At 41.7% G+C, this 27,299-nt stretch overlaps 1 protein-coding gene across 7 annotated transcripts in view; it reads right to left on the bottom strand.

Annotated features, from left to right (window-relative positions):
- Nucleotides 1–27,299, bottom strand: part of LOC149319997 (glutamate receptor 4-like) — a 334,504-nt gene that overhangs the window by 12,805 nt on the left and 294,400 nt on the right. For 3 of the 7 annotated variants that reach the window (XM_089512736.1, XM_089512739.1, XM_089512741.1), the window contains exon 14: nt 687–801. The exons of the other annotated variants lie outside the window; for them this stretch is intronic. In XM_089512736.1, coding sequence (XP_089368862.1) covers nt 687–801 — 115 coding nt within the window. The remainder of the gene's footprint in view (nt 1–686; nt 802–27,299) is intronic. 7 annotated transcript variants of the gene reach the window in all.

Genomic DNA, 27,299 nt, shown 5'->3' on the forward strand with positions numbered 1-27,299 from the left:
GCTTCTGAACTGAGATGTCATCTTTAAAAAAGCAACAACTCCTAGGTTTCCTTTAGAGAAACCATAACACTAAACCTGCAGACCAGTTATGCTCCCTAAGCCAAACAAGGTCTAGTTAGTCCATCAAAAAGAACAAGTGGTCTTTGAGAGTTGTCACATAAGAAGCAAGAGAATTGTGTATACACACTGTTGGTTGTGACTAGACTTGCTAGCAGTTTTTTAAAAGGAAATTGGGGAATGACTTCAGGTAAACCTGGATAGGTATAGTCAGTATAAACTATTTAATATCAAACTAGGGGGAGAGAGGGGTAATCTGGCAGGTTCCAGAACTGTGTCCCCAAGAACATTTGAGTTAGATCTTTGTATACACACATATATATATCTGATTTTTTTTAAAAGGTAATTTTTTTGAGATCTGTGAGACTGCAAGAATAACCAGAGATGCCACAGTAGATTCCTGGGCTCATCAGTTACCTGGTGGTGGTGGTGGTGGTGGTGGTGGGGAATAGAAGGATGCAAATATTTTTGCTTTGACAGTAATTGCATACATATGAACGCAGAGGTCTTTTTTGCCCCCAGCGGTTAACAATGCCTAGGACACAATCATGACAGGAAGGAAAAGACCCCAGCAGATGCACCAATTACTCTACATACTGTTTACCCGCTTTGGTGACATTGAGGCTAACCTTGGAGTCACCTCCCCCGCTGCCACATTCTCCTTTGTCGTACCACCATTTGTTTTTCAATTTGTCCAAGAGGCCTTGTTCATTCAGTTTTAAAACTGCGAGGTTAACAGCATTTCTTGAAACGATAAAACATATTTTGTAAGAAACTGCACAGCTGTTAAAGATGTTAGAAGGAATGAGGACTTAAAAAGCTCTTTTATCCACACACTAAATAAACCTCTCATTTGCATATTACAACATCACTCTGAGAAGGAGGAAGCATCCAAACTTACAAATTTGGGGAGCAATTTTTTCATTTTATTTTCTGGCATAGGAATGACAGCTTTATGGCTCAGCATTTAAGTATGGATAATACAATTTTGTAACTGCCCCTCCCCGCCAGCAATGTGATTACATGTTTGCATTATGGTGATAAAGAATCCCTGGATATCCAATTTAAACTGTGTGCATCTTTTTCTCCTTCAGTTTATAACAGACAATTAAAAAATGGGCCTCGATTCAATTTCCTTAGCAGCCAGAGGACATCATTGTTCACTGTACAAAATTAAAGTTTTCAATTTTACTTCCCTTGAGTTGAATATCTCTACACAAAGGAACTAAAATGCAAAACTTTATATTTTGATGCTCTTGTACTAACATTAAATACTGTAGGAAAGGCATAAATTCAGTAGATAGACAACTAGCAAAATCACACACGCACACACATGCACACATATCCTTGCTCTATAACTGTCTATACCTATAATGTTGGCATATGATGCACAATTCAGTCATTGTTAAAGCAGTTTTATACCACATTTATTGAAACAGGGAAGATATAAGGATCTTTAAGATACATTATTTCATATTTCAGAGCTTTAGGCTACATATAGGTGAATTCTTACACAATGCCACTGCAGAGAACTCTTCACTAGATCTCTAAACAGATTGTTCCATGGAAGTTACAGGATGATTCTCCTTTATGTGGAACTCTGAAATCTAAAATATTCCAAAATCCAAAATGGTGGCTGAGATAGTGACATCTTTCTGAAGGTTCAGTGTACACAAACTTTGTTTCATGCACAAAATGATTAAAAATATTGTGTATAAAATTATGTTCAGACTGTGCATATAAGGCGTATACAAAAGATAAATGAATTTCAAGTTTAGGCTTAGGTCCCATCTCCAAGATATTTCATTATGGACCCCTGGTGGCGCAGTGGTTAAATGCCTGTACTGCAGCCATTCACTCAAAACCACAAGGTTGCGAGTTCAAGACCAGCAAAAGGGCCCAAGCTTGACTCAGGCTTGCATCCTTCCGAGGTCGCTAAAATGAGTACCCAGACTGTTGGGGGCAAATTAGCTTACTTGCTAATTAGCTTACTTGCTGTTCACCGCTATGATCTTTGGAATAGCGGTATATAAATAAAACAAATTATTATTATTATTATGCGCAAATATTCCAAAACCTGAAAAACTGCAAAATCCAAAACACTTCTTGTCCTGAGCATTTTGGACAAAGGAGACTTGGAGACAAAACAGACCACCCCTTTGTGCTGTTGTTTTGACACTGCATGCTCTGAAGCCGCCCAGAAGCCAGCTTCCAGCTGCCCGGCTGCCCACACATGGGCTGGCTTCCGGGCATCTTAGGGGCATGGCAGTTACATGCTGCAAGCTCCCAACACACTGCGAAGCTGCCACAGGGCCACGGAAGAGCTGCTAAAGGCGGCTTTTCCACAGCTGAAAAAGGAGCAGTTGAAAACTGATCCTTTTTTGGCTGGTGCCATGGTGGATTGGGCCCACAACATGAGGCTGCCACAGACCCAATCTGGCTTTTCGGGTCGGTCTGCTTCGCCCTTCAGTCTGCATGAGCCAAATTCTTCCCTTGCATCAGGCCACTCAGTGTTAGTCCTCTATGCTCCTCTATGCCCTGATCCACATCCATGGGATTATCAAGAAGAACCAGGATTTTTTTTTCAAAAAAGTTTTCTGCTCCAACACAGAAGACCTGTTTATCCCTCATTCAATTTCATTTCACAGAGGAAAACTGATGGCCAAGCCACATCAGAGTGTGGTCATGAAGGCAAAAACTATTGAGGACAAATCCACAAGCTAGTGGATGCTGCAGCAGTTTGTATTTGCATTTGCCTGAGTCTACTCGGATTCTGCCCCCACTTCTCCTCTCCCCCACTGAGTGCAATTTCTTTTGCATTTTCAATTCAGTTTGCAGTAGTTGAAGTAAAATGGTGATGACGGGGAAAAGTGGGAGGGAGAGAGAGAACCTGGGACATTTGAAAAGCAGCTGGACAAGTGGGATGACACAAGGTTAACTGGGACTATCCCTGCCAAATTGGGACAGATGGAGGGTATCCAAATCAAAGTATTAAAACAAAGCAGTGATTCTAATGTGTGTCACTAATTGCAGTTTGCTGAGACTAAAGCACAGTACTGATGTTGCTGCTGTAGAAAATCAAACACTGTCCCTCATTCTGATATCTATTTGGGGTGCTGCAATTTTGCCACCCACAAAGAGCTCTCTAGTTGCAAGAGCTCATTCTTTTCAACAGAAGGGTGCATCCCTGCAGCCACATTTCATTGTGTGCAGATATACATCTTCCATGTAAGAGACTAAGCAAATTTAGTGTCAGAAATATTTGTTTTGGAGTACAGAAAAAGTGCCACAAATAGGCACCCCATGAATAGAGTTGTCAGATTTCAAAGCCCGGCTTTGAGTCTCCTGTTTTTGTTTTTCATCTTCAGATAGAAGATGATGGTGCAGATTTTCCAGTTTTGGTAGGCTCAGTTTTGGCAAGAAGAAAAATCTATGTACAATTTAATTACCAAACAGGAAAGTGTACTGCATGTGTGTGTGTGTGGGTGTGCATTTGAATGACAAGCTATGCTCAACAGTGGTTAGTATTTAATACTTAATTATATCACCAGGGGCCATCCCTTGATATCAAGTTTTGGCCCAGAAACCTCAGTGCCTGGGATGATCTTTGACTTGTACCCCTACATATGAAACAACTTTTCCTCCAAATGCACCTGGTCTTCCTGTCTAGTGAATAAGAAGTCCTGATTTAGAGAACTGCAGGCCTCCTTTGCCTCTGAGTTTTTAGATTTGTGAGATATAATAGTCTGGATTATTCGGAACAGTGTACAGCAAATACAGATTGAACAACAATTAGATGATTGGTGCCTGCTGTTTAGAAGCCCACTGTAAAACTGCTGATGCTAAGTCCTCCTATACTGGCCTTCATTCAACATTATTAACCCATGTTGGCATCCTTATGGATGGAGAATTTTCTCCCCTCCCCAAGAGGATTAAAAGATAAATCTTTTAAAAACCCTCAACTGGTATCAATGGATGATTTTCATTTTCTTTTTTTAGCCCCCTTGCATGAGGACAAAGGAGATTTAAGAAGGTAGAAAACAACTGGGTTAGGGGAAGATTTGAACCTCATCTATCTATTTATGGATCCCAGTCTTGTGTTTCACCCATGTGCACTTACATTAGAAAAAGAAAGAAAATGAAACTCAGCCGCACACCATATATTAAAGGTAATGTGTAGTTTAGCTATTGACACTGGTTTTGTTCCTTTGTCTGGGCTAAAATTGGCAGAAATGACTGCTTTGCAGGAATCCTGAATAAGCTGCAGTGTCATTGATAGCTCACTGTGTCTTTGATTGCAGGATGAAGTTAGATAAAAGACAAGCCACTGAACCAGACAGGAGTGGGCAATTGTGGAGGCAAAAAGGATTATCCTCTCCAGCAGAACTTGGGTGTACCAGTTGGCCAATTTTAAGTAGATGTCTTCGTTGTTTTTGGATGGCTGAAAGGCTCTTGGAACATACAGGGAGTAAACTACTAGACTTGCAGCCAGTTTTGGGTGCTTTTGTGTGAGGTGTTAACAAAAATCTGTTTTGCAGCATTTTAGTGACTTTTTGCCAATTTGAGGGCAAAAAATATATTTCTGGCTAAAATGTAAAATGTGGGAAAGTCTGGAGGCTAGCAGGGTTGTTCTGGGGTCAGGAGCATGTGCACTCAGAGGCCACGTTCTCCTCATCCCAGCTCTAATGAGATGGTTATTTGAAAGTCACCATCTTCAACCTTAATGCCACCATCTCCCGCCTGCAATGATATGGGACAGACTACACTCTAATCTCCTGAGTCAATTATTTTCTTATTATGCATGATTATTTTTCCCTAATGAATAATTTTTATACATACCCGAATTTGGCAAGGATAGTCTGGATTAATCTTATGCTATCCTACTTTTTCAGCTGTTTCCAAAATGCCCCAGTTTCTCTCTCCTCCTCCCACTTTCCCCCTTTTATGTCAGCTTACTTTCAATTAACTAAGCAGGAGGGAGAGGAGAAAAGGGGGCAAAATATTGTCCTACCCAGCAGATTTAGACAAAAAACAAACTGCTGCAGCATCTCTTACCTTGACTGTCCTTTCTCATCTATAACCTTAGCCATCTTGACCACAACTCTCATGTTGCTTGGCCACATGCATCCTGGTTTTCATCTGTAAAATGTTGGAAGCTGTGCTTAGGATGCCAATCATAATATGTGTCATTCTTGGTTAGCTTTATGGAGTGTCCATTTTGAACATAAGTGCTTTTGCCTTTATTTCCTTTTGTGTGCATTCTTGGTGCGGCCTGTTCAGATCTTTGCCAACTAATTACTGAGTTTTGGAAACTATCTCTAAGCAGAATTGACCTGAGTCTAATGTTCATGGCTTTTAAATTTGTATTAGATAATAAATGCAGATAATGTAATTACTCGCCTGCCCCCGGAACTCCAAAGACGGGAATATAGGCCGGGATGTTAGTGATAACAGCCTGCTCTTTGTGGATAAAGCCTCTGAGGTGCCAATTCCCTGGCAATCTGAGAAATGTAATTTTGTAGAAGTGCTCTAATTATGGTTTGCGATCAAGAGGGAGAAGAGAAAGAGAAAGATTGGATTGAAATTGTTCATTTGCCTTCATTGTTCCAGGAAGCAATTGCTTTTGAACTAGAGATATTTATTATGGATTTCTAATTAAGCATCTGGAAGACAAGACTTCTGTTTCCAGTGACTATCTCAGCCCCTCTGCTCCCTTGAGTATATCCAATGAAGTTTGAAGCACTGTTCAAGGGGGTTAAAGATTTCAATATCTCTGTTTCTATTACAATGAAAATCAAAACAAAATCCTATTCTGTGCATCACTATCACCATTTTCTTCTTAATAAAACAAAACAAAACAAAACAAAACAACCAGGTGCATAGTATGCACAATTCACTTAGCAAAATACAGTCACTGATACTTTCTCGCAGACTTGACATCCGCATTCTTGATTATTCATGGAGGGGTGACCTCCATTATCTTTAATGGGGTATGCCACTGTGGTGCTTACCCTGTTCACACTCACAGGGGCATGCCCCATTCAAGCCTATGGGGCTTGAATACATGAGAGTCTCCATTGGGTGGGGGGTCTGAACAGATCCCCCGCTAATATGGAGGGCTGACTGTAGTTGGAAAGTTTTCTGTGGCTGATGATAACAGCGATAACTCCGTAATGCAGAAATGTTTTCAACAGTTTTAACTCAGACTGTAAACATCTTGAGGGAGAAGCCCATCCTTTGCTTATCTTACTCTGTAGGGTGCCATGCAGTGATTAAAGTACTGGTCTATGTCTGGAAAGAATGTACCTGACAGACCTAGGTTTAAAATCCCTACTCAGCTGTGAGACTAATCTTTGGCTATTCACTATTAACTAGTCTAACCTACTTTACAGGGATGTATAAGAACTGGGGGGAGAGGGAATAACTTCACTTGTTGACTTGTGCCTTCAAGTTGTTTCCAACTTATAGGTGACCCTAAAACAGGGTTTTCTGAGCTGAGTGTGTGGGACTTGCCCAAGATCACACAGAAGGTTTCCATGGCTGAGCAAGAAATCAAATACTGATCTCCAGAATTGCTGTCCAGTACTCAGCCCACTATTCCATGCTGGCTCTAACCACGCTAAATTGCTTTAAAATCCTTGAAGGAAAAGTAGGACTTACTGGATCTTTTAATGGAGACTTTTAATAGAGCCCAGTTTAATTGTTGGTGATTTTAACAGCTCCTTTGCAGATGATGTAGTATTTCTTTTGTTTTATAGCAAATATAGCATGTTCAATTTTTAAAATTCATACCCATTCACTAAGACATGGCACAAACTGGTTAAAATCCGGTCTCCTTGTGGTAAATACTTGACCTGTGTTTTATCTCCATTTAGATTTTTAAAAGTTTGCTCTTCTGCTGTTTGTTGTATTGGTATATATTGTTCTGTTTGATTTTTCTTATTGTTACTTTTTGTTTCATATTTGATTATTGTTGGAATTTGTATATGAATCAGTTTTGAGCTGCCTTTCATGCTTCATATTGAGAGAAAGAGAGAGAGGGAATAAAACAGTTATTAATAAATATGTGATGTACCTTTCCAATTTAGCTATTGAAAATTTTTATTTTTAGATTTAGCAGTAAGATTATATAAAGCCTCATTCTTCACATTCATATTTAGTAAATGTTCTATACCCTGTGCAAAAACATGGACACTATCTAGGTGGCTAACAATAAAAAAGTAATAACAATACTCCATAAAAATACTGTTAACAGCAAATTTAACAGCAGAGCAGCAGATAGGATCATTTTCATATTTAAGCACAAGGATACACATTTCTTAATTTAAACAAAACAAAACAAAACAAAACACTTTGGAGCAGGGATACATACATAGTAGATCAATATATCCTTAAAGGAACACCTGCCAGTCCTATAAGAGACAGCTTTTTGATCTTCAATCAAGGAACCTCCCTTATAATCTGTGAAAGCTTTTATATTATTAATAAAAATTCTTGTATTTAATTTACAGGAACTGAGCACTTCCTTAATAAGCAGAATATATGGGTCCACTGTGTATATGACACTAAACAAGGGCCTGGAATCAGGTGACCTATGCAGGCCCAATTAGGGTTGGCCGGTGTCACTTATTTTAAGGCAGGGGCGGACAACTGGAAGAATAAAGGCCCATATTAGCTTTCTAGGTGGGCTGCACCCCCCACCACACCTGCTTCTGAAAAATTAATTAATTAATTAATGCATTAAAAATGCCCCACTTTTCCCCAAAAGCCCTCTAAGGGACAGGGTGGCATGTTTGAGGACCTCCTTAGGCCCCTAGGGGGCATTGTGAGTAAAAAGGATGGTGGACTTTTTGTTTGTTTGTTTGTTTTACAAAATTTCATTCTGACTTGGGGGCAGGTTGAAGGGGATTCCAAACATGGTGGAAATTTCCCCACACCTCACCCAAAAGATATTTTTAGTAAGATTTAAAAAAATTGGTTTCCCATTTGTTGTTAACTGCATTTGAGTCAACCCCAACTCATGGCAGCCCTGTGGATGAGATCTTTCCAAGATTCCCTGTCCTCCACTGCTCTGCTTAGATCCTGTAAATTAATACCCATGACCTCCCTAATAGAGTGTATCCATCTAGTGTGCAGTCTGAGGACCACAAACTCAGCCCTAGTGGTCACATTTTACCCACCTCCTGTTATATGGGACGCAGGGACGTAGCCAGGATTTTAGGAAGGGGGGGGGGGGTCCAGACTAAGTGCCACCATTGTAATGGGGCTTGGGCACGGCGGCGCAGCAGCACGCACCATTCATTTTTCTAATGGAAGGGGGGGGGGGTCCAGACCCCAAGAACCCCCCCTTGGCTACGTCCCTGAGGGATGTTCCTTGTTTGAAGGTCAGAAAGCTGTCCCTTATAGGACTGGCAGGTGTTCCTCTAAGGATATATTGATCTACTACATATGTAATGCTAAAAAAGGGGTAATCTTTTTCATAAGGAATGTCCTCTCTTTGAGAGTTGGAATGCACTTCCTTTTATACAGACAGGATGCAAAATAATAATAATAATAATAACAACAACAACAACAACATATTTTGGGGATGTGGGCCCTTCATACAGGCAGAAATGTATATATCACATAATTTAGGAATCTGGAAAGTATGTTAATTTTACAGAGGAGTGCATGGATTGGTTAAATGAAATCACTACTTTTATTTGGTATTCAGGTAGAACATAGGCTTGTTAATAGCTACTTCTTGATTGTCAACCCTGCATGCCTGCTGTTTAAAAAACCTGGCAATACTAGACATATGTGACCCCACAAAAGGATTGTGGATTCCCATTCCTGCCTCTAAAATTTTATTTGGTGGAACAATAGAGAACTATGCCTTTTACAAGGTGCAATTCTTTCCTAAAATAAGGGATGGTGGCAATGCCTTATTTTATCTTGCAAACCTACTTGACCAAAATTTTTGGAATGGTTTCATTGGTGTAACCTGGAGTGTACCCATGGATGTAGAAAAAAATGACCTGTAGAGTTTACAAGTTGCCCATCTGTGCCTCCAACCATACTTCAGTATTATGCAAGAAAAACCCATAGTGAGCCATAGGCTTGCATGCTTCCAATTTCTCGTGGCTATGAGGAGGAGTTTGGAGGTATTGAATGCCATGTTTATTGAGTTGGCCAAACTGAATAAATTGTGGCTGATTTATTTAAAACAAGCCAACTCTAAATCATGGGTGATGAAACTGATGCACATGGTTTAGCCATGAATGAATGCAGCCTAGGTCCTCAGGCCTCACGGATCTTGTTTTCAACACTGAAAACACAGTCTTCTATCTTATACAGCTACTTTGCATAGGACTGCCTGTTACTTCTCTATTAGAATTTACATTTTTCCCCCAAAAACTTTTTTTCCAAACAAGCCCTGAGGAGTAAGCATTGCATACATTGAATAAATATTCCATTTAGAAATAAAACAGGTGCACGCATAATGAGGATCAGTCCGTTAAGTCTGTGATTCCCAAACTTTGGTCCTCCAGGTGTTTTAAATTCAACTTCCTGGCACCCCAGTCACCTTGGTCAACAGTCAGGAATTTTGGGAGCTGAAGTCCAAAACATCTGGAGGATTAAAGTTTGGAAACCACTGCTAAGTCATGCTACTGCCAAAAGGTAAAGAACTCTTACACATGAAAATCTCAGAATATGTCTAAGGTTGCCCATTACTGGAGGGGACATTTGTTAACATGAAACAATTTATATGTGGAAACCTCTTTCTGTTTAGGTGTCATGCTAGATTTCTGTGTTGAGTTTCAGATGGAGGGCAAGTCTATACTGGCCAGAATACTGTGGGTGGCCTCTAGAATATTCTGGCCTGAATGCTCCCCCCCCCCCGCCTTTCACCCCTCTCTTCTGCTCAGGGATTTCTTCTCTCATAGTGAACATTGAGTGGCTGCCTTCCCACACATTCCCCATTCATCACCCAACATCACTGCTGAGGGCAGAACAAGGTACCCAGACATGCTGTCAATGCTGGGCACGTCATTCTGACCTCAGGGTGACTCGCACCCACAACAGTGGTATGGGTGGCTTGCAGGGACCATGAGTGAAGGCAGTCATCTGTTGCTATGTAAAGAGCTACAAGCCCACAACAAAAGGTGAGTTATTTGGATACAGATTAGAGGGAGAAAGCCTTGAATTGGGTGCAGGCTTTGTGAGGACAGTCCACACCCAATTCATGGCTTTGGCCCTGTATCATGTAAATAGGACGCAGCACGCCTAGAGGGAATTTGAGGTAATTTGTCCATGTAGACAAGCCCTAAGACAGGGAAGTATGTTTGAATGCCTTAAATGCAAAACAAAACAAAACAAAAACACATTTCTGCCCTTTGTTGCAATGAGATGAAATACCTAATTATCTCTTCCTAAAGCCAATGTTTTACTTTGCCAAAATACATCCTCTGAGTATTCAGTGGAACAATTAGGAAATTAGATAGATTTCTTGACAGCTAGACCCTATCGTGTCTTAACACACACACACAAACACACACGTTCTTAAACTTCATCTTGGAGGAAAAATTACTCACTCTAAACAAAGGTTATCCTTAAAGCTCAGGAAGAAAAAACTTTTTCCACTTACTTTTTGAGGACACTGCAACTGGCTGATGACAGTCCTAAAACAGTAATTTTAAAAAACAAACCCATAAAAGCTATTCATGAGAGGGTTATTTAGTAGGGTTATTAGCCATATCCATAGACAATTTTACAGCACAGTAAGAAAAAAATGGAAATAAAAAAGGAATGGAAAAGTAAATGAGAAATTTTAAGCGCTTCTTATTGTTCTAAAATTAAGCTTAAATTGGTTATTAGACCTAACCACATTGCATTCCTTGTTACATCTAGCAGGCCATGTAAAAAACACATTTGTTTCACACCGCTTCTGTTAATTGCTGCACAATTAAGATACAAACTCAATGGTTCAGAATTAGTGGCTGCCCTTTTTACAGTATTAGGATTTTTTTTTCTGACATAAGATTTAACATTTATATATTTGGAAGGTTCTAAAAATATTATTTATACATTATGATCATAAAACTGAGATCTCCCAGAAATGTGCAGAGATCTGCAGAGCACATGGAGATGACTAGTCCCATTTTGTGACATAGAACCAGTTTGTAGCCATGAGCCCTATTTGGACCTTATAGGTCTGAGTATTCCAGACATGGGGCAGGGAGTGTGCTAGTTCCATCTGCTCCTCAAGCTTTTCCATCACTCTTGTCACAAGGAGAGCAACTTCCTGCAAAAACAACAAAACAAACAAACAAAAAAGTCTTTCTTCATACGATCAGGAGCTGTAGTTTTCTGGCATGGTGGACTCTATGGACTGTTGTTCCATGTGCAGGGATGTTCTCTTATTTAGAAAGTTACATTTCACATGAGGAGCATGGCAGAAATGCATGTGGAACTGGTGGCACTAGCACACATATCCTTCTTGCCTGTTCATTTTTTAACCATCAAATAGGGCTCTTTTAACCATATAGAGCTCTATACAGAAAACAATGAACACAACAGAGTCTCATAGCATCTTAAAGACCAGTGATCTATTCAAGTCCTTTACTCCAAGGGGCTGTACAGACCAGCCATAAAGCCTGGCCTGAAAGCAGAGCCGGGGTGTAGTGTCCAAATGACGCACACCCCGACTGCTCCCCCAAGGTGGCATGATGCCATGCACCATTCCGCACAGCATCACAGCGCCCCTCTGGCACTGTGTTCCCATGATGCAGCCCCAAATGATTGCCTTAAAGCTGTGGCAACGCAGCTTTTGCGCCCTGCAGTTGTTACAGCCCCAATCTGGGGAACATGGAGGCAGCTGCAGGTCACCTCTTTAGGGGCAGTCTGCACAGCCCCTAAGTCTCAAGTCAAGGCTCAAGTCTCTCCCTTCAAATCTTAAGTCTCAAGTCCTTGCAATATATTGTCAAGTCTCAAGCATGGGAGCCAAACTTTAATAGAAAGAAATGTGGTGGTGGTGGTGGTAGTGTGTGTGTATGTGGCTTGAGGCAAAGGGATCTTTCTTAAATTTTTCAAAAGCATTAGAAAGCTCCTCTGATGTGCAGCAGGGAGAAATTACTGAGCAGACCTCCACCTCAAGCCCATTGCCTAATGTATTTGATGTTTCTGGATGAAGTTAGACCAGTAAATCAGTTGCTAAAAATATACAAATCATTAATTGAGTGAAGTCAGGGCCGCATTTATTGCCAACTCAGATCCAAGTTGAGTCACTGAAGCAACTTGAGTCCAAATTAATTGACTAGAGCAGTGACTCCCAAGCTTGGGTTCTCCAGATTTTTGGACTTCAGCTCCTAGAAGCCTCAGCCATCTTGGCCAATGGTCTGGGATTCTGGGCATGTGTGTGAAGTCCAAAACACCTGGAGGGTAGTTTGGGAATCACTGGACTAGAGTTTGTAACATTTGTTTTAGGTACTACTAAAAGGGTTGCAAACCCACTCTGGATCATACAGATGCTTTGCATTGAATGGGAACTCTGCTAGTGCTGGACCTTAGTTTGTTACTGACAGATCTCCCATTCAACTCAGAGCAGCTGTGGGATGAGTGACAATAAGTGGATTTGCCTCCCAACCTTCCACTGTTTGCCCAAATTTGTTAGTCTTTAAGGTGCCAGTAGACTTTCATGGGTACATCAATGGAAAATGGGAGACAGTAAAATTTAATTAGGAGCTATTGTTTTGTATTTGGTTTTTAAAAAGATACATTTAAAGTTCTTAAATAAACAACTAACTTCGGGCCCTTTTACACTATACAGTTGTAGTGCTTTGATTCCACTTTCACCAGTGACGGCATCCTATGGAATCCTGGGGTATGTAGTTTGGTGAGGACCAGGAATGCCTTGCCAGACTATAAATCCCAGGATCTCATAAAATGGAATCATGACAGTTAAAGTGGAATCACAGCACAAGAATTTCAAGCCCTTTCTGTGCAGGCCAAATAAACTGCCTCTCCCAGGCCTCTCAATGGGGAGACTGGGTGACACACAGCCCAAACTCAAAGTCTGACACAAACAGATTGTCTGACACCTGGCCCGTTCAGTGCCAATCCCAGGGTATAATACCTTTAATATGGATTTAAATACATCATCCTTTGCACCAGATCTTCCAGGAAGATCTGGAACCCTCCAGTTTGATACCCTCCAGTGTCCCTTTCTGCTGCCCAGTGCAACCACCACTGCCACCAGTCACTCATTTTGATGTCAGAACGAGATGCCCAGCCATGTGATTGAGGCTTGGTGCTTCCTTCTCACCTCTGGAGTGAGTGACTTGCTGCTACAGTGGCTTTGGTGGAAGGCACATTGGGACACCCATGCATACAGCTGATTGCAGTGCGAACGTCATGGAAATAACTCGCTTTCCACAGCAGGTTATTTCCTAGTGTGAATAACCTCCCTAGTGTGAATAACTTCCCTGTTTTCACTCCCTATCAGATATACCCTAATAATGAAGGCTAGTATGAATGTGTTACCTCATTCAACAGAACTTTTTTCCCCTGGAAAGAAACTGATACATTTGGGTCATACCTTAATTCAAGCTGGTACTATCCATGGTTAGGAAGAAGAAATAAAACCTCATGGAGTTTAAGACCAAAACTCTGAAATTGTGTGTTGTTTTTAATTGCACATGTCTTGGAAAATCTTTTAAAAATGAGCTGGAATTCCACTGAGATGCATTATATAATTATTCAAAATGACCTCATACAATGATCCCCTGGATATGAAGACAAAACAAGAAAATGTCACCAGAAATAGTCTGGATTCTAATATTTTAACTTACACTGAAAATTGACAGTGTAGTCTTATCATTCTTGGGAGACCATCTTAGAAATAAATAAATCAGATTTATATAAATCAGATATATAGATAGATAAATAAATAAATCAGATATGATCGTGGGGAAATCTAACTTCAGAACCTTTATCCTAGCCCTTGTGGAAATGAAACTATTACCAGCACTTAAAGTGTTAAAGATGACTTAGCAATAATAGTGTTAAACAGCTTTCAGTGATCCAGTTTATCCATTTATTTATTTATTTATTATATTTATGGTATCCCGCTCTTTTCCCAGGACTGGGATTCATTTCTTATCCACCTGTCCAAATCTCTTTGGGATGTAAACTAATAGCCAGTCTGCACTGGACATATGTCCAGGACCAGTCAGGAGCATTATGTTCCAGAACTGGCCCCAGACCAGCCATGACAGTGGCTGCATGCACTGGGCCTCACCTGGTGACCTGGCACAGCATTGCCATCAGGGCTAGCGCTGCCATAGAATCATAGAGTTGGAAGAGACTCCAAGGGCCATTCAGTCCAACCCACTGCCATGCAGGAACACAGAATCAAAGCTCCCTGACAGATGGCCATCCAGCCTCTGCTTAAAAACCTTCAAAGACATAGGGCCCAAACAGACAGGCCAAAATAAAGCTGCTTTGGATCACTTTGGAGGTATGCTGTTTAAATGATGTATGTGCCCTAAGAAGCCGGAGGCCACGCAAAAGCCACTCCAGTCCTTTGGCCCAGCTTTCGGCCTCTTAGAACTAGGCTTGCCATAAGTCAGGACCTCCAAACCGGGACAAATGTAGGACAACATTTTCAAATGTAGGACACATTTTTAAAAAATGGAGGACATGTGAAAAAGCATTAAAAGCACCAAAAATACACAAAAAAGACACTTTGAGGGAAAGGGAAATAAATGGGCACCCATCTCCTTCTCCTCCTCCTCCTCATCATCATCATTGCTTGAATTTCACGCCAGGAAATGGCACTTTTCCCTCCCCCTGGCCAGAGGCCTTGGTCCTCCTCTGCCTCCTCCACCTCCTCCTCCACCTCCTCCTCCTTTGCCTCCTCCAAAGCTCACTGGCCAGTGGCAGACTGGGGCTGGAAACAGGCCAGCCCCTGCTCTTCTGCCATTGGCCAGACAGCTTCGAGGATGCACGCTCCTTTTTAAGCCCCATGCGCGGGCGCGCAACAGGGGTGAGCATGCGCTGCTGCCGGCTGCTGCCCGGGCAAGTGCCGCGGGCGGCTCAGCAGCTGCACAGAAGAAGGAGGAGGAGGAGCGGAGGAGGAGGAGGGCGGCACGGCCAAGGAGGAGGAGGAGGAGGAGGGTGGCCGGCCAGTGCCAGCCGCATTAGTGGCCACAGCAATGGCCGCATGAGCAGGCCCGGCTCGGAGGCCAGGCCCAAACCCAGGATCTAGGGGGAACTGGGCCAGGGCAGGCCCGGTTCCTTGAAAACCGTGATTGCCCCAGGAGCTGCTGGGATATGGCATCCCTACTTAGAACGCATGCATCATTTAAACAGCATACCTCCAAAGTGACCCAAAGCAGCTTTATTTTGGCCTGTCTGTTCGGGCCCATAGACCCCACCACACTCTGAGGCAACATATTCCACTGTCGAATGGTGCTTACTGTCAGGAAATTCATCCTAATATTGAGGTGGAATCTCTTTTCCTGTAGTTTAAATCCATTGCTCTGGGTCCTATTCTCTAGGTCCTATACTCTATCTTCAGTATCCTTCAGGTTCCTTCAGGGCTATCATGTCATCTCTTAACCTTATTTTCTCCAGGCTAAACATACCCAGCTCCTAAGTTGCTCCTCATAGGGTGTGGTTTCCATGCTTCCCACCCTCTTATTCCCTCACTTTAGTCCAGTGTTAGTTTAGCACTCTTGGGTCTAAAACACACTGCAGATATAAACCAGTTTGAGACTGCTTTAACTGCCCTGGCTCAGTGCTAGGGAATTCTGGAAACTGTGGCTTTGTAAGGGATTTAGCCTTGACAAATTAGGGAACAATAATAGAATTGTAAAGTTGGAAGAGATCACAAGTGTTATCCAGTCTAACCCCCTGCCATGAAAGAAAACACAATGAAATCACCTCCAACAGATGACCATCCAGTGTATGTTTTGAAACCTCCAAAGAAGGAGGAGCCTATTCCACCGTCAAACAGCTCTTACTGTCAGCAAGTTCCTCCTAATGTTGAGGTGGAATCTCTTTTCCTGTAGCTTGAATCCATTGCTTCATATTCTAGTCTTTGGAGTAGCAGAAAACAAGTTTTGCTCCACCCTTAATATGACATCCCTTCAACATGTCTATTACATCACTTCTTAACTTTCTCTTCTCCAGTCTAAACATCTCCAGCTCCCTAAGGTGGGGTACAGACTGCCAGAAAGAGGTGGCTGGGAGCTGGCTCTCTTTTTTGCATAGCCGCACCACAGCAACCAAATTGCGTAGTGCGGTTGCGCAAAAAAGGACCACTAAAAATGACTCCTTTTTACGCTACCACAAACAGCTGGTGGTGGCATCTGGAGGATGTATAGCAGTGACATCATCACTACGTGCACCGTCTATTTGTCACCGTGCAGCGAGGACACCCTTGTCATGTGTGAGGGGTGAGGGGCATCTAAAAGCACTGCCCCTCGCATATGATGAGGACGTCTGGTGTCCTTTTCAGCCCATCTGTACCAGGTCCAAATCTCTTCTCACAAGGCATGGTTTTTCATACCACTCATCACTTTAGTCTCCCTCTTCTTGATATGTTCCAGCTTCTCCACATCCTTTTTGAACTATAGTGCCCAGAACTGGACACAATATTACAGGAAGGACCCCTAACAACCAAGCATTCAAATATTGGAATCTCTGATATATCCAGAATTCTCAACGGCAGGCAAATATGTTTTTGTTCAAGCAAGCTTTTAATAGGTAATCTCTCTCATGGAGGCTTCTCACTGTTGTATGTGCTGTCTTTATTTCTGTTTCTAATGTTTGTATTTTGTTAAATGCTGTTTAGATGAAATGATTTTAATTGTTTTCAAATTGTATTGGTAAAATTGTATTGGTAAAATTTTTAGCCAATTTTATCTGTGAATCCCCTTGTGTTCTACTCCAGGAGAAAGGTGGCATAGAAAATAAACAAACAAATAACAATAACAACAATAATACTGCTGACAGGGGCAAGTAACAGTGGAGTCATATGCCAGCTGTAGCCCTGTGGGAACTTGTTCAAATTTCCCTTCACTTTGGTGCGTTACAGACCACCCAAAACAGGTGGTCTCGCGCCGCTGCCAGTTGCTGCATCCAGGAACCGCAGCAGTCAAACCACGTGGTTCCCGGGCGCAGCAACAAAGAAGCGCCAAAATGGCACTTCTTCCTACGCCCTGGAAGAGGCGCCGCAAGGCAAGCACTCGCGGCACCACTTCTGGTGCACGACATCTGGACGCTGTGCGTCTGCGATGTCAAAATGGCGCCACCGCCATTTTGATGTAGTCGTTATGTGCGAGGGGCAAGGTGTGTCAGGAAGCGCCGCCCCTCGCATGTAACAATGGCACCCTATAGGGCCTGTCCAGAATGTGCCTTTGGGATTCAGACTGCAATATGACAGGGTTATGAGGCTCATGCCTCTCCTTCTCCTGCTGCCCGCTAACACATGGAGTTCTGACCTTGTAGAGCAGGGATGGACAAATGTAGATTGAAAGGGGGCCCTATAGGCCTTTGCTTCTCCACAACACCCACCTCCTCAAAATCAATAAATCAATCAATAATAAAAGACATTATTTGTCCCCAAACTCCCTCTAGGAGGTATGGAGGTATTTTCACCATCATTCTGGGCTTTTCTAAGCCCAGGAGAGGCCTTTTTTAACAACAGGAAGTTTAAGACATTTTGGCCCGTTACAGACCGCCTAAAAGCGGCGGTCTGCCAGCGCTGCTGGTTGCTCTGCAAGGGAGCCGCAGCAGCCAAACCGCGCGACTCCCGTGCAGAGCAAATACGAAGCTCCAAAATGGCACCAATTGTGCACTTGTGATGTCATAAGCACCGCGTGACGTGCGGACATGGCGGCGCCTGTGTGTATAGGGCGCCGCCATTATTACACCCCCGTTACGTGATAGTGGAGAGGCCGGTGTGGACGCTAGGTCCCCGGCCAACCCCTATCACGTGATGGGGATGTCTCAAGAGCCCGTGTGTAACGGGCCTTCATCTTCCAAAAAAAAAATCTTATCCAGGGGCTAAATTTGTCCAGCCTCTACCTAAAAATGTTACAAAATGTTTGGCATTTTGGGACAAAATATTATTTTTGAAAATTTTCACAAAACGTTTTCTTGACACCTGAGGAGCCCAGGTGGCCCCCAAATATGGAGGAAATGCCCCACACATTGCCAGAGGCCATTTGGGGGTATTTTCTTTATACCCAGGGATGCTGCATGTAACCTGTAGGTCACACTTAACCCACCCTTGTTGTAGAGGAACTTTGGGAATGCTCTGTGTCTGTGGTAGAAGCGAGGGACCAGAAGGCAAGGTCAGATCTCTCCTTCTGAGCTCAGACCATCATGATATATCATGTCCCTCCAGGTGCTGATGGACTTTAACTCCCAGAAGTGTTATCCAGCATAGCAGTCCTGAGAGTTGCAGTCCAATAGTACCTTCAAGGCCACCTCATTTCCACTCTGAACTAAATAATGCTTAAAATATCCAATAATACAAATAAATATTAAAATAAAGCAGAACAATTTAATCAATCAAAAATAGACCCCAGCAGGGTGTAGCAAGGGGGGGAGGGAGACAAGATAAGATTTCTGCTCTCAAAAAGGATATTTTCCAACAGTTTCCAAATATCTAGTGTTGCTAGATTAACACCAGTCTTCATCTGAGTGACGATAGGAATGCAAACACAACAAATTGAAATGGTCTAGGTGTGAACTGTAAGCTTTTTTGATTGTTTTAACAAAAAGTGGGGTACAAATAAAGTTTTATTATTTATTATTATGAACTATGTTCAATATTTTACTCTCTGCTATGTGTGAAATCTGGGAACTGAAGGAATATTTCATTTAGTGGGAAAGAATTCTTATTTGGGAGGACAACATCCTTATATCCTGCCCCCCTCCAGCCATGGCCCCAGAATGCTCTAAATTAACTTTTTAGTTCTTGGCACAGATGAATCACCCACTAAGTTACAAAGGCCTTATCTGTACTGGCCAGGATACTCCAGGGGTAGCCTGGAGTATTGTGACCCCACAGCTGTCCTGTCTCCCCCTCATTACTTTGGCCTTCATCCCTGTAATGTTGTGTCATCTCCAGGAGTGTCCAGCTAGGAACCCAGCACATCTGCCACCACCACAGTATTTCATGTCTGAGGTCAGAACAAGGTGCCCAGCAAATGTCACATTATGGGTGACCTGCAGCAGTGGTGGACAAGCTGGATGGTCCAGTGGAATGCCTGCACAGACAGCTGCCACAGTGTGGAAATGGAGGGCTCTGGATCTTCTCAGAAAACCCAGAGCAATAGGTAAGGTTCTTTTAAATCCCTTGTAACCTTGTTATGTCATGGTTCTGGTAAGGGACATGCCAGACGTAGTCCAGGCTGCCACACCAGAACCAGGGTTTGCACTGTGAGCTGGTGTCAGAATCGGGGGTGGGGATGGGCCTTTTGACTCATGCAAAGGCCCCAGTCATCCCATGAATAATTTGGCTACAATGCCTACTCTATATTTTACAGCATAGCTTTCCAAATGACATATATGTGAGATGGGAAGGCAGTATTATCATCTCTGTTGCACTGAGGGTGGGTGAAAGTTTGAAACTAAAGGTGGTGTGCATGACACCAGTTGGTGAGTTGACAGAAGAGACAGGATTTCAACTGAGCACCTGTGTATATTTCCTAGTTATTACACTGGACTAGTCCAGCTTTCTTTAACTTGATGGTTTCCAGATATTTGGACATTAATTGGACCCACCCTATGGGAAAATCCAGATAAATAAACCCCATGATTCCTCAACCTTGGGTATATTATCATGGACAGATGGGAGTTGTAATCCAAAATGTCTGGAGAGTATCAGGTTGGGGGGAACTTGTAGTAAGATCTCATCAGGAACTGATGACACTGGAGTTAATACTTGACTATAATACTTTACACTTCTATGAAGATAAAAAAAAAATAACCTGGACACTTCACAATATTGCATAGATGACTTAGAAGGTAACATAAAATGCTACACTTTTAGAAGAATGAAGATGCATTGAACTGAGATTATACACATATTCTTTCTTACAATTAAAAATGCCTTATTTTTATCATTTCTTTTCAGCACGTTACAAATATTTCAAACATGTTTTAAATGGCACTGTCTCTTATGGGTTTGCTTTCACTGGATAGAATTCTTGGGGATGCCCCCAGTGTATTCTGCCTCCCATTTTTTCCCATTACCTGTGCTCTATCCACAGCGATGATGAGTGGCTGCCTTCCCATGGGATTCCAATTTTTCTTGGTGCTGCCACTAAGATCACAACAAGCCATGTTTTTGCTTTTATGCTTTATATGACTCTGAGAATCCTTTCTCTAACACAACAACCCTGAGTTTATTCAGCTCTCGCTCTTGTATCAGATCACCTCCAGCTATGCAAATATCAATGACTCCACATATCTTTAACATTTACAAGTTCAGTGCCCATCAAGTAGCTCATTCACTTAGGTCAAAGCTGGGTAATGGTGGTTCTCCCAATGTTTTTGTCCTATAGCTCCTATCAGTCCAAGGTGGCACACTTGTTGGGAGAAAAAAACCCACCACAATAACTGAAGACTACAGTTGGTCTCCCGTGTCTTAAGATGCTTTCAAGTAAGTACTAGCAACTGTGGCAAGGGAAAAGTATAGCCCAGTGATTCCTAAATTCTGGCCTTCCAGGTGTTTTGGTTTTTGGCTCACAGAATACCAGGACAAGATGGTTGAGGCTTCTGGGAACTGAAATCCAAAACACCTGGAGGACCAGAGTCTCAGAATCACTGGATAGCCTTAGAGGTCCCCTTGGTGGAAGAAACACTATTGTCAAGACCTTTGGTTTCTTTCTTCAGCATGGTTGACTACTGCTGAAGTTGGAAGACATCATTCTTGTATATTGTTATTTACTTAGTTGGAAGAGGCCATTCAGTCCACCCCCTGTCATTATATTCATAGTAAATGTTCCTGCAATGAGAAGGTGTGGACACAATGGCTATAGCTGGGGGAGGGTGGAATTAAGGTACTGTTACTCCAAATAAGAATTCTGCCCCAATGAAGTTTTTATTTAGTCCCCAAATGTTGCTGAGAACGAGACATTAAAAATTGTACACATTTAGAACTCTTCTGTCTGCTATGTTCTGATCTCCATAGTGGCTTTGCCTGCTGCTCATCTCTAGATGCCTAAAAAGTATTTCTAAATGCTCAACTGATGTTTTAAGTTACTGCAAAGCTAGAAATTTGGGATGAAGGAAAATTTCATTTTGGTGGTAAGAATTCTTATTTGGGGAGCAAGTGCTCATTTTGCTCTTCCCAATGGCTATACCCTTGGATGATGTCAAAATGATTTTGTCTCCTGTCTGGAGGAGATATCTTTGCTGAGTCCTTGGAAGCAAGCAACTTCATAACTATCATATTGCTTGCTTGCAATATCGAGCTCTTTACCTGCTTTCAAAACACAATGGCCATGCACAGATGATTTTTGTTGCTGCCTGCTCCTATAGACAGCTTAGTGATCTCTAACCTATTCATGCAATCTACCTATGATTTTAATATTATCTTAGTAGGACAAGACCTTTACAAAGGCCAGCCTCCCTGTAGTCCAAGCTTCTGGGAAAAGACAGAGTATAATAAAACCAACAGAATACAATATAATGCATTCCTTTCCTTATTCAAGGCAAAGTGAGTTGGGCCACACATTTTAATGACAGCTACTACTGAGAAACACAAATTGCTTGAACTTGCCATCATTTATGGAGCAGCTATATGCTTAAAGGCAAAACATGCAATGGAAAAGGAGAAGAAAACTATTAAAACTCTTGCCAAAAAACAAAACAAAAACCAATATCATAAACAATTGTCCTCTGGTTGTGCGAATAGGGTATATCAACAGGGGGAATTTAGTTGTCCCACAATGCAAAGAAACAGCCTACATTCTTAGTAGTAAACTAGATTTCACAGAGTCTCCACAGGATGAAACCACAGTTAATAAAACTTTCCCTTTTCAAAGATGCAATATAGCAATCATTTGAACATTATTTAGACATTACATGGGCTTGAAGCCCACCTCTATGTATAAAGAAAGCTTTATGAAATGAAAATCCAATATGAAACAGATTGAACTGACTCTAGGTCTAATCATGATTTGCAGTATTCCCTCCATGAGGGAATAAATCCCTGCAAGAAAGGACATTTTATTCATATCACATTTGAGCTCCTTAATTCATTTTTCCTGCTAGTTGGAAAGGAATAATACTGGGCCTAGGGCTCAGCTCAATGAACCCTTTTGATCCCCTGGAGATCTGAGAATTTGATACAGATTAGAATCCTGGTTCAAAGAGAAGCAACAGATGCTTCTCATCTACAGATTGATAAATATCTTACCGTGACATCCTGTTAGCACCTTATATAAATCCTGATTGAGTGATTGAATGATTCTATGATTCTATGGTCTTCCCAAACTAAGCCCCAGGTGGATTTTTTTCCCTTTAGGAGGCAAGGAAACCAGCACATGGAAGTAAACAACTTCCATTCGAATGGGGGGGAAAATAACCCAAACCACCTTGCTCTCAAGATGGAAGGTGTTCACCTTGGTTGATTTTAATGTATTTTCATTTGAGCTAAACTTTCAGTTTTTTGGTTGCTTACCTGATTTTACCCGTTATTCCGGGATGCCAAGCATAGATTCATGGATGTCCCAAATCAAAACTAACTCTTGAACATTCAACATTCCCTGCCTTACTAAAGAAAATGGGGAGTATCTCCTTATATTTAAAGATCAATTTTAATGTAGCTTTTACCCCTACATCTTTGTTTCTAGGAGCCTCCAAAAATGAGTCTTTCCTTTATTCAACAAATATAAAGAGCAGGGTATTATGCGAGGAGATTCACTGACTGTTCAAATGAGGGGGCAGACTCTAATTTAAATTTGACTCTGAAGGACATGAGTAGTGCAGATGTACTCTGTGAGCTGGAGATAATAGTTGCCACTCTAACAAGGCTGATACGGTCAACAACTTCTCTGTACTTCATTTTTCTTCTCTGTCAGGAGGACTCTCTTTCCTCCCTTACTCAGGAGAGTCTTAGGGTCCTTTCATGCTACACAGATATATCTCTGTGATAACACTTAAGAGCCATAGTTCAGAATCCTGGGATTTGCTGTTAAGGGAGGAATATTAAGAATTCAGAGAATTCTAGTGCATCACCAAACAACAGACCCTAAAGGATGCAACCATAGCACTTAACGTGGAATCAGAGTGGTGCAGTAGTTTAGTGTGAAAGGACACCCAGATGCAAATCTCCACCTGGTAAACAAATCAGGTGATCTTAGACTATCCCCCAGCCTAACCTAGATGATAGATTGTTTTTGAGGATCAAGAGGATGGGTGATAAACATACTTAGGAGCATCTGAAGGTTTCCTCCTTCTTTTCCTGCCTGTAATACTTTCTCAGCACATTTCAATTACTTGAACTTGCCATCATTTCTTGAGCAGCTCTATGGTTAAAGCTCAGAGTGTTGAGGATACTGTGGATGATCAAAAAGACAAACAATTGGATCTTAGAACAAATCAGGGCTACCAAGATGACAAAATTGATGCTATTATATTTTTGCCACATCATGAGAAGGTATGACTCCTTAGAAAAGACAACGATGCTGGGGAAGGTGGAAGGAATTAAAAAGAGAAGAGTGCATGACAGATGCATAGACTCAATCAGGAAGACCATGGGCCTGAGACTATAGGACCTAAGCAGAGAGGTAGAAGATAGGGAGACTTGGAGATGTCTCATTCCAAAAGTCGACTCAAGGGCAACTAACAACAATCAACCCAAGGTGCAGACTTTGACCTTTAAAGCCATATGCTATCCAGTTCTAATTTGCTTTTGGGAATTTGTTGTTGTTCTTATGGCGATCCTAAGGCAAACCTATTGGGGTTTCTTGGCAAGAGAAATGCTGGAGGACCTAGAGATTTCTAGAGAACGTAAATTAGTGAATAATCAAATCCACAAAAATTAAAGCTGCAGACATTGACAACCAAGTGTATTTGTTTTTTCTTCAAAAAGTACACTATAAGTAAGCAATCTATGCTAGGACATCTACGCTACCACTCAGCTATTGTTTGGTAATGCCAGTTGAGGTAGTGATAAATGTTTGTACTTTTTACAGTTTCATTCCCTCTCACCTCACTAAGTATATCCTCCCCATCCAAAAATATGCATAAATATTTGCTAGCTGAGTCAATTCTCCACGTATATGATGAAGTGGGCAGCAGTCCATAAAAGCTTATATCAAATATAACTTGTTAGTCTTTAAGTGTAGGTGCTGTTAGTAAGATAAGGATAAACAGAACCTGTTGTTTTAGCTTCAGAGTCTAACATTTTGAAAACACTGAAAGGTACTATTTGCTGTGTGTCTGTGTTTGTGTGTGTGATTGTGGGGGACCACAATAGTGCCAGCCCAATGTGGCAAATGTGTCCCCCAGCTCTATGACATCACTGTATTTCTCAGCTAATCCTTTCCACATCCGCATCCGTGTAGCTGCTCTTTTGTTTCCCTGATAAGAGTCTGCATTGTAGAGGTAAATGACATGTACACTCTCTTGTGCACATTTCCTTTAATATGACATACAGATATGAGTGAACAGTTGAAATGCTTCCCAGAAAAATAAAGGTGGAGTTAGGCCATCAAAAATGAAGGAAGGAAGGATTTTTTTTTAAAAAAATCATTGCTTGGAAGCATTTCTCAAAAATCCAAAGATTCACAACAAGCATCTACCTTAATAAGCATATGTTTGCCCTCTCTTTTTGCTACTTCTTTCTTTAGAGTCATATCATGAGGAGGCTGCCTCAGGAAGCAGAGCACAAGTGCAATGGTGGACTCACTTCATGCTACCATCTCCTTTTCTTTGCACTCAGTTGCTGCCTCTCCTACCCCCTTCTTTCACTTTGTGACACCACATTTCTCTCCCTTGCCCCTCATTGTGCTCCTTGCATCCTATCAGTGCAACTTCCTCCCTCCTTTCCCCTCTCTGAGATCTTCTCCCTTCCCTTTTATTCACTTGTTTATCTCAGACCCTAGCACTGCATTCTTCCCTTGTTTCTTGCATTCCACAATTTGCACTGCTTATTCTCATCTTCCCTTTCTTCTTGAGTACCACTGCCTGCACCTCCTGCCCTCTCTTGCCATTCCTGGCATCCTCTCAACTTGCCCTTCCCTTATGTCTTGCCAGGAGCATCTCTACACCTATGCAGAGGGTGGAGGAGGACCACATCAGGTGACACCCTAAAGAGGGGTGACACCACTGCTCCCCAAACATTTGCCTTTTGGCTATAACAGGCTGTGGCATTCCCCTGCACCCCTTCAAAACTCTGAAGAGATGGTGTGAACCGGGTGGAGGAAAAATGAGAGACCTCTGTGTTTTTATTTAAAATTAAATTTACAAATTTTAAGTAAAAATATTTTTAAATTAATTTTTATTCTTTTTAAACTTTCCTTTTTATTGGTTTAATTTAATTTTTTTAATTTCTTAAAAAACACACTGTACTAAAATTTTATTTTAACGACATGAAACTATGTATATGTAAATACATTTAGGCTCTGCATATATATTTAGACTCTGCATATGATATTGTAATTTAAAGGTATAATTTTAATTTTCCCAATTGTTTTATGTCACAACTATGACCATTGCATTCAGTGATATATGGAAATTATGATTTATGAATAACATTAGTACTAAAAACCTGATTTAAGGATTCTGTATGGTGTGGCATGCAAGGAGCTCAATGGGTAGGAGTTACACCAATCCTAGTGATGCTACTGCTTCAAGCATTACTCTACTTGTACTGCTTGCTATCTCGTCTCTTCTATTCCCTCCCTCATCTCCCTACTTCACTGTGCACCCCCTTGATTCTTGCACTCCACTGCTTGCTCTCTCATCTCTCCTATACCTTTCCTTCTGTCACCTTGTGGTGTTCTAGTGCCTTGCTTCTTGCAGTCTATTGCTCATACCATCCACTCTCCTGTCTCTCTTACTCCCTCACTTCATGTCATGCCCATTCAGTGCACTCCACTCTTGCTTCTTGAATTCAGCCACTTGCATTGTTCACTCTCACAGCTCTCCTAACCACTTTTTCACTTCAACTAGAACCCTTGCAGTGTGCCATTTCCTTGCATCTTGCACTCTATCACTTGCATGACTCATTGTTGTTCCCCTCATAGCCAAAATTTCTAGAAGCACTGATTTCTTGCAAAATAATTCAACTGAAGTGTCTCCACAATTTGCTCCTTTGACAAGGTTTAGAGATTTACTTACTTTAAAATGGCAGCTTGGAATCCAGGGCAAATTATGGTCCATACAGGCATCAGAGCAGCATATCTGGAAACCTAACTAACTGAGAGTTATGGTAACCCTACCCATGGACCATTTTAGGCCCAGAAGAGGCCTTATTTAAACATCAGGAACCAAAAGTGGCTTCCCGTTGTTTTTTTTAATGGCCCTAAAATTGCCTGGGGGAAAAATGCTCCCACACCCTCTAAAAATGTTTTTACCCCTGAAAGGGTCCCATAAAAACAGCCTTGGGGATGACATATGGCTTATGAACTTGTCCTTGTCCATTCCTGGTTTAAGGAAATACCCTAAAAATTTAAAGAAAATAAATTATGACACAAACACAAACTTGAATTGGGAGATTTTGTACAAGAAGAATGGCACCTTGCATGAGGGAGTTTGGCCAAACAATCTTACTGAAAAAGCACAGGGATTATGCAGCTTCAGGGAAAATCAGCCCCTTATCCAAGGATTGTGAATGTGTGTTGTTGGGGGAAAAAAACCCAGAAAATATGGGAGGCGGGATGGTCTGAACCTAGGTAGGGTAAATGCACAACTAAGCGTCTTGAGAACTGGCACCTTCTCCTACCTTGGTATAATCAAGGATGCACAATCTAGTACACATTAAGCTGTTTTAATAAAGTGTTCCATGACTCCTTTTAATAACTGTGTGGCACAATTCAATATAACTGATAATCTCTTGACTTTCCTTTTAGAGGGTGTAAACAAGGCCCTATAGAACAGATGTGCTCAGTAAGTAAGATCTGGCAGATGCTTTTTGTGGGATAAAGCAATGTGGGGAAATAGAATAATAGAATCATAGAGCTGGAAGAGACCACAAGGGCCATCCAGTCCAAACACCTGCCTTGCAGGTACTC

Source organism: Sceloporus occidentalis, unplaced genomic scaffold (genome assembly GCF_023333645.1).
Source record: "Sceloporus occidentalis isolate IW3139 unplaced genomic scaffold, rSceOcc1.0.p SCAF_2, whole genome shotgun sequence".
Taxonomy (NCBI): Eukaryota; Metazoa; Chordata; class Lepidosauria; order Squamata; family Phrynosomatidae; genus Sceloporus; species Sceloporus occidentalis.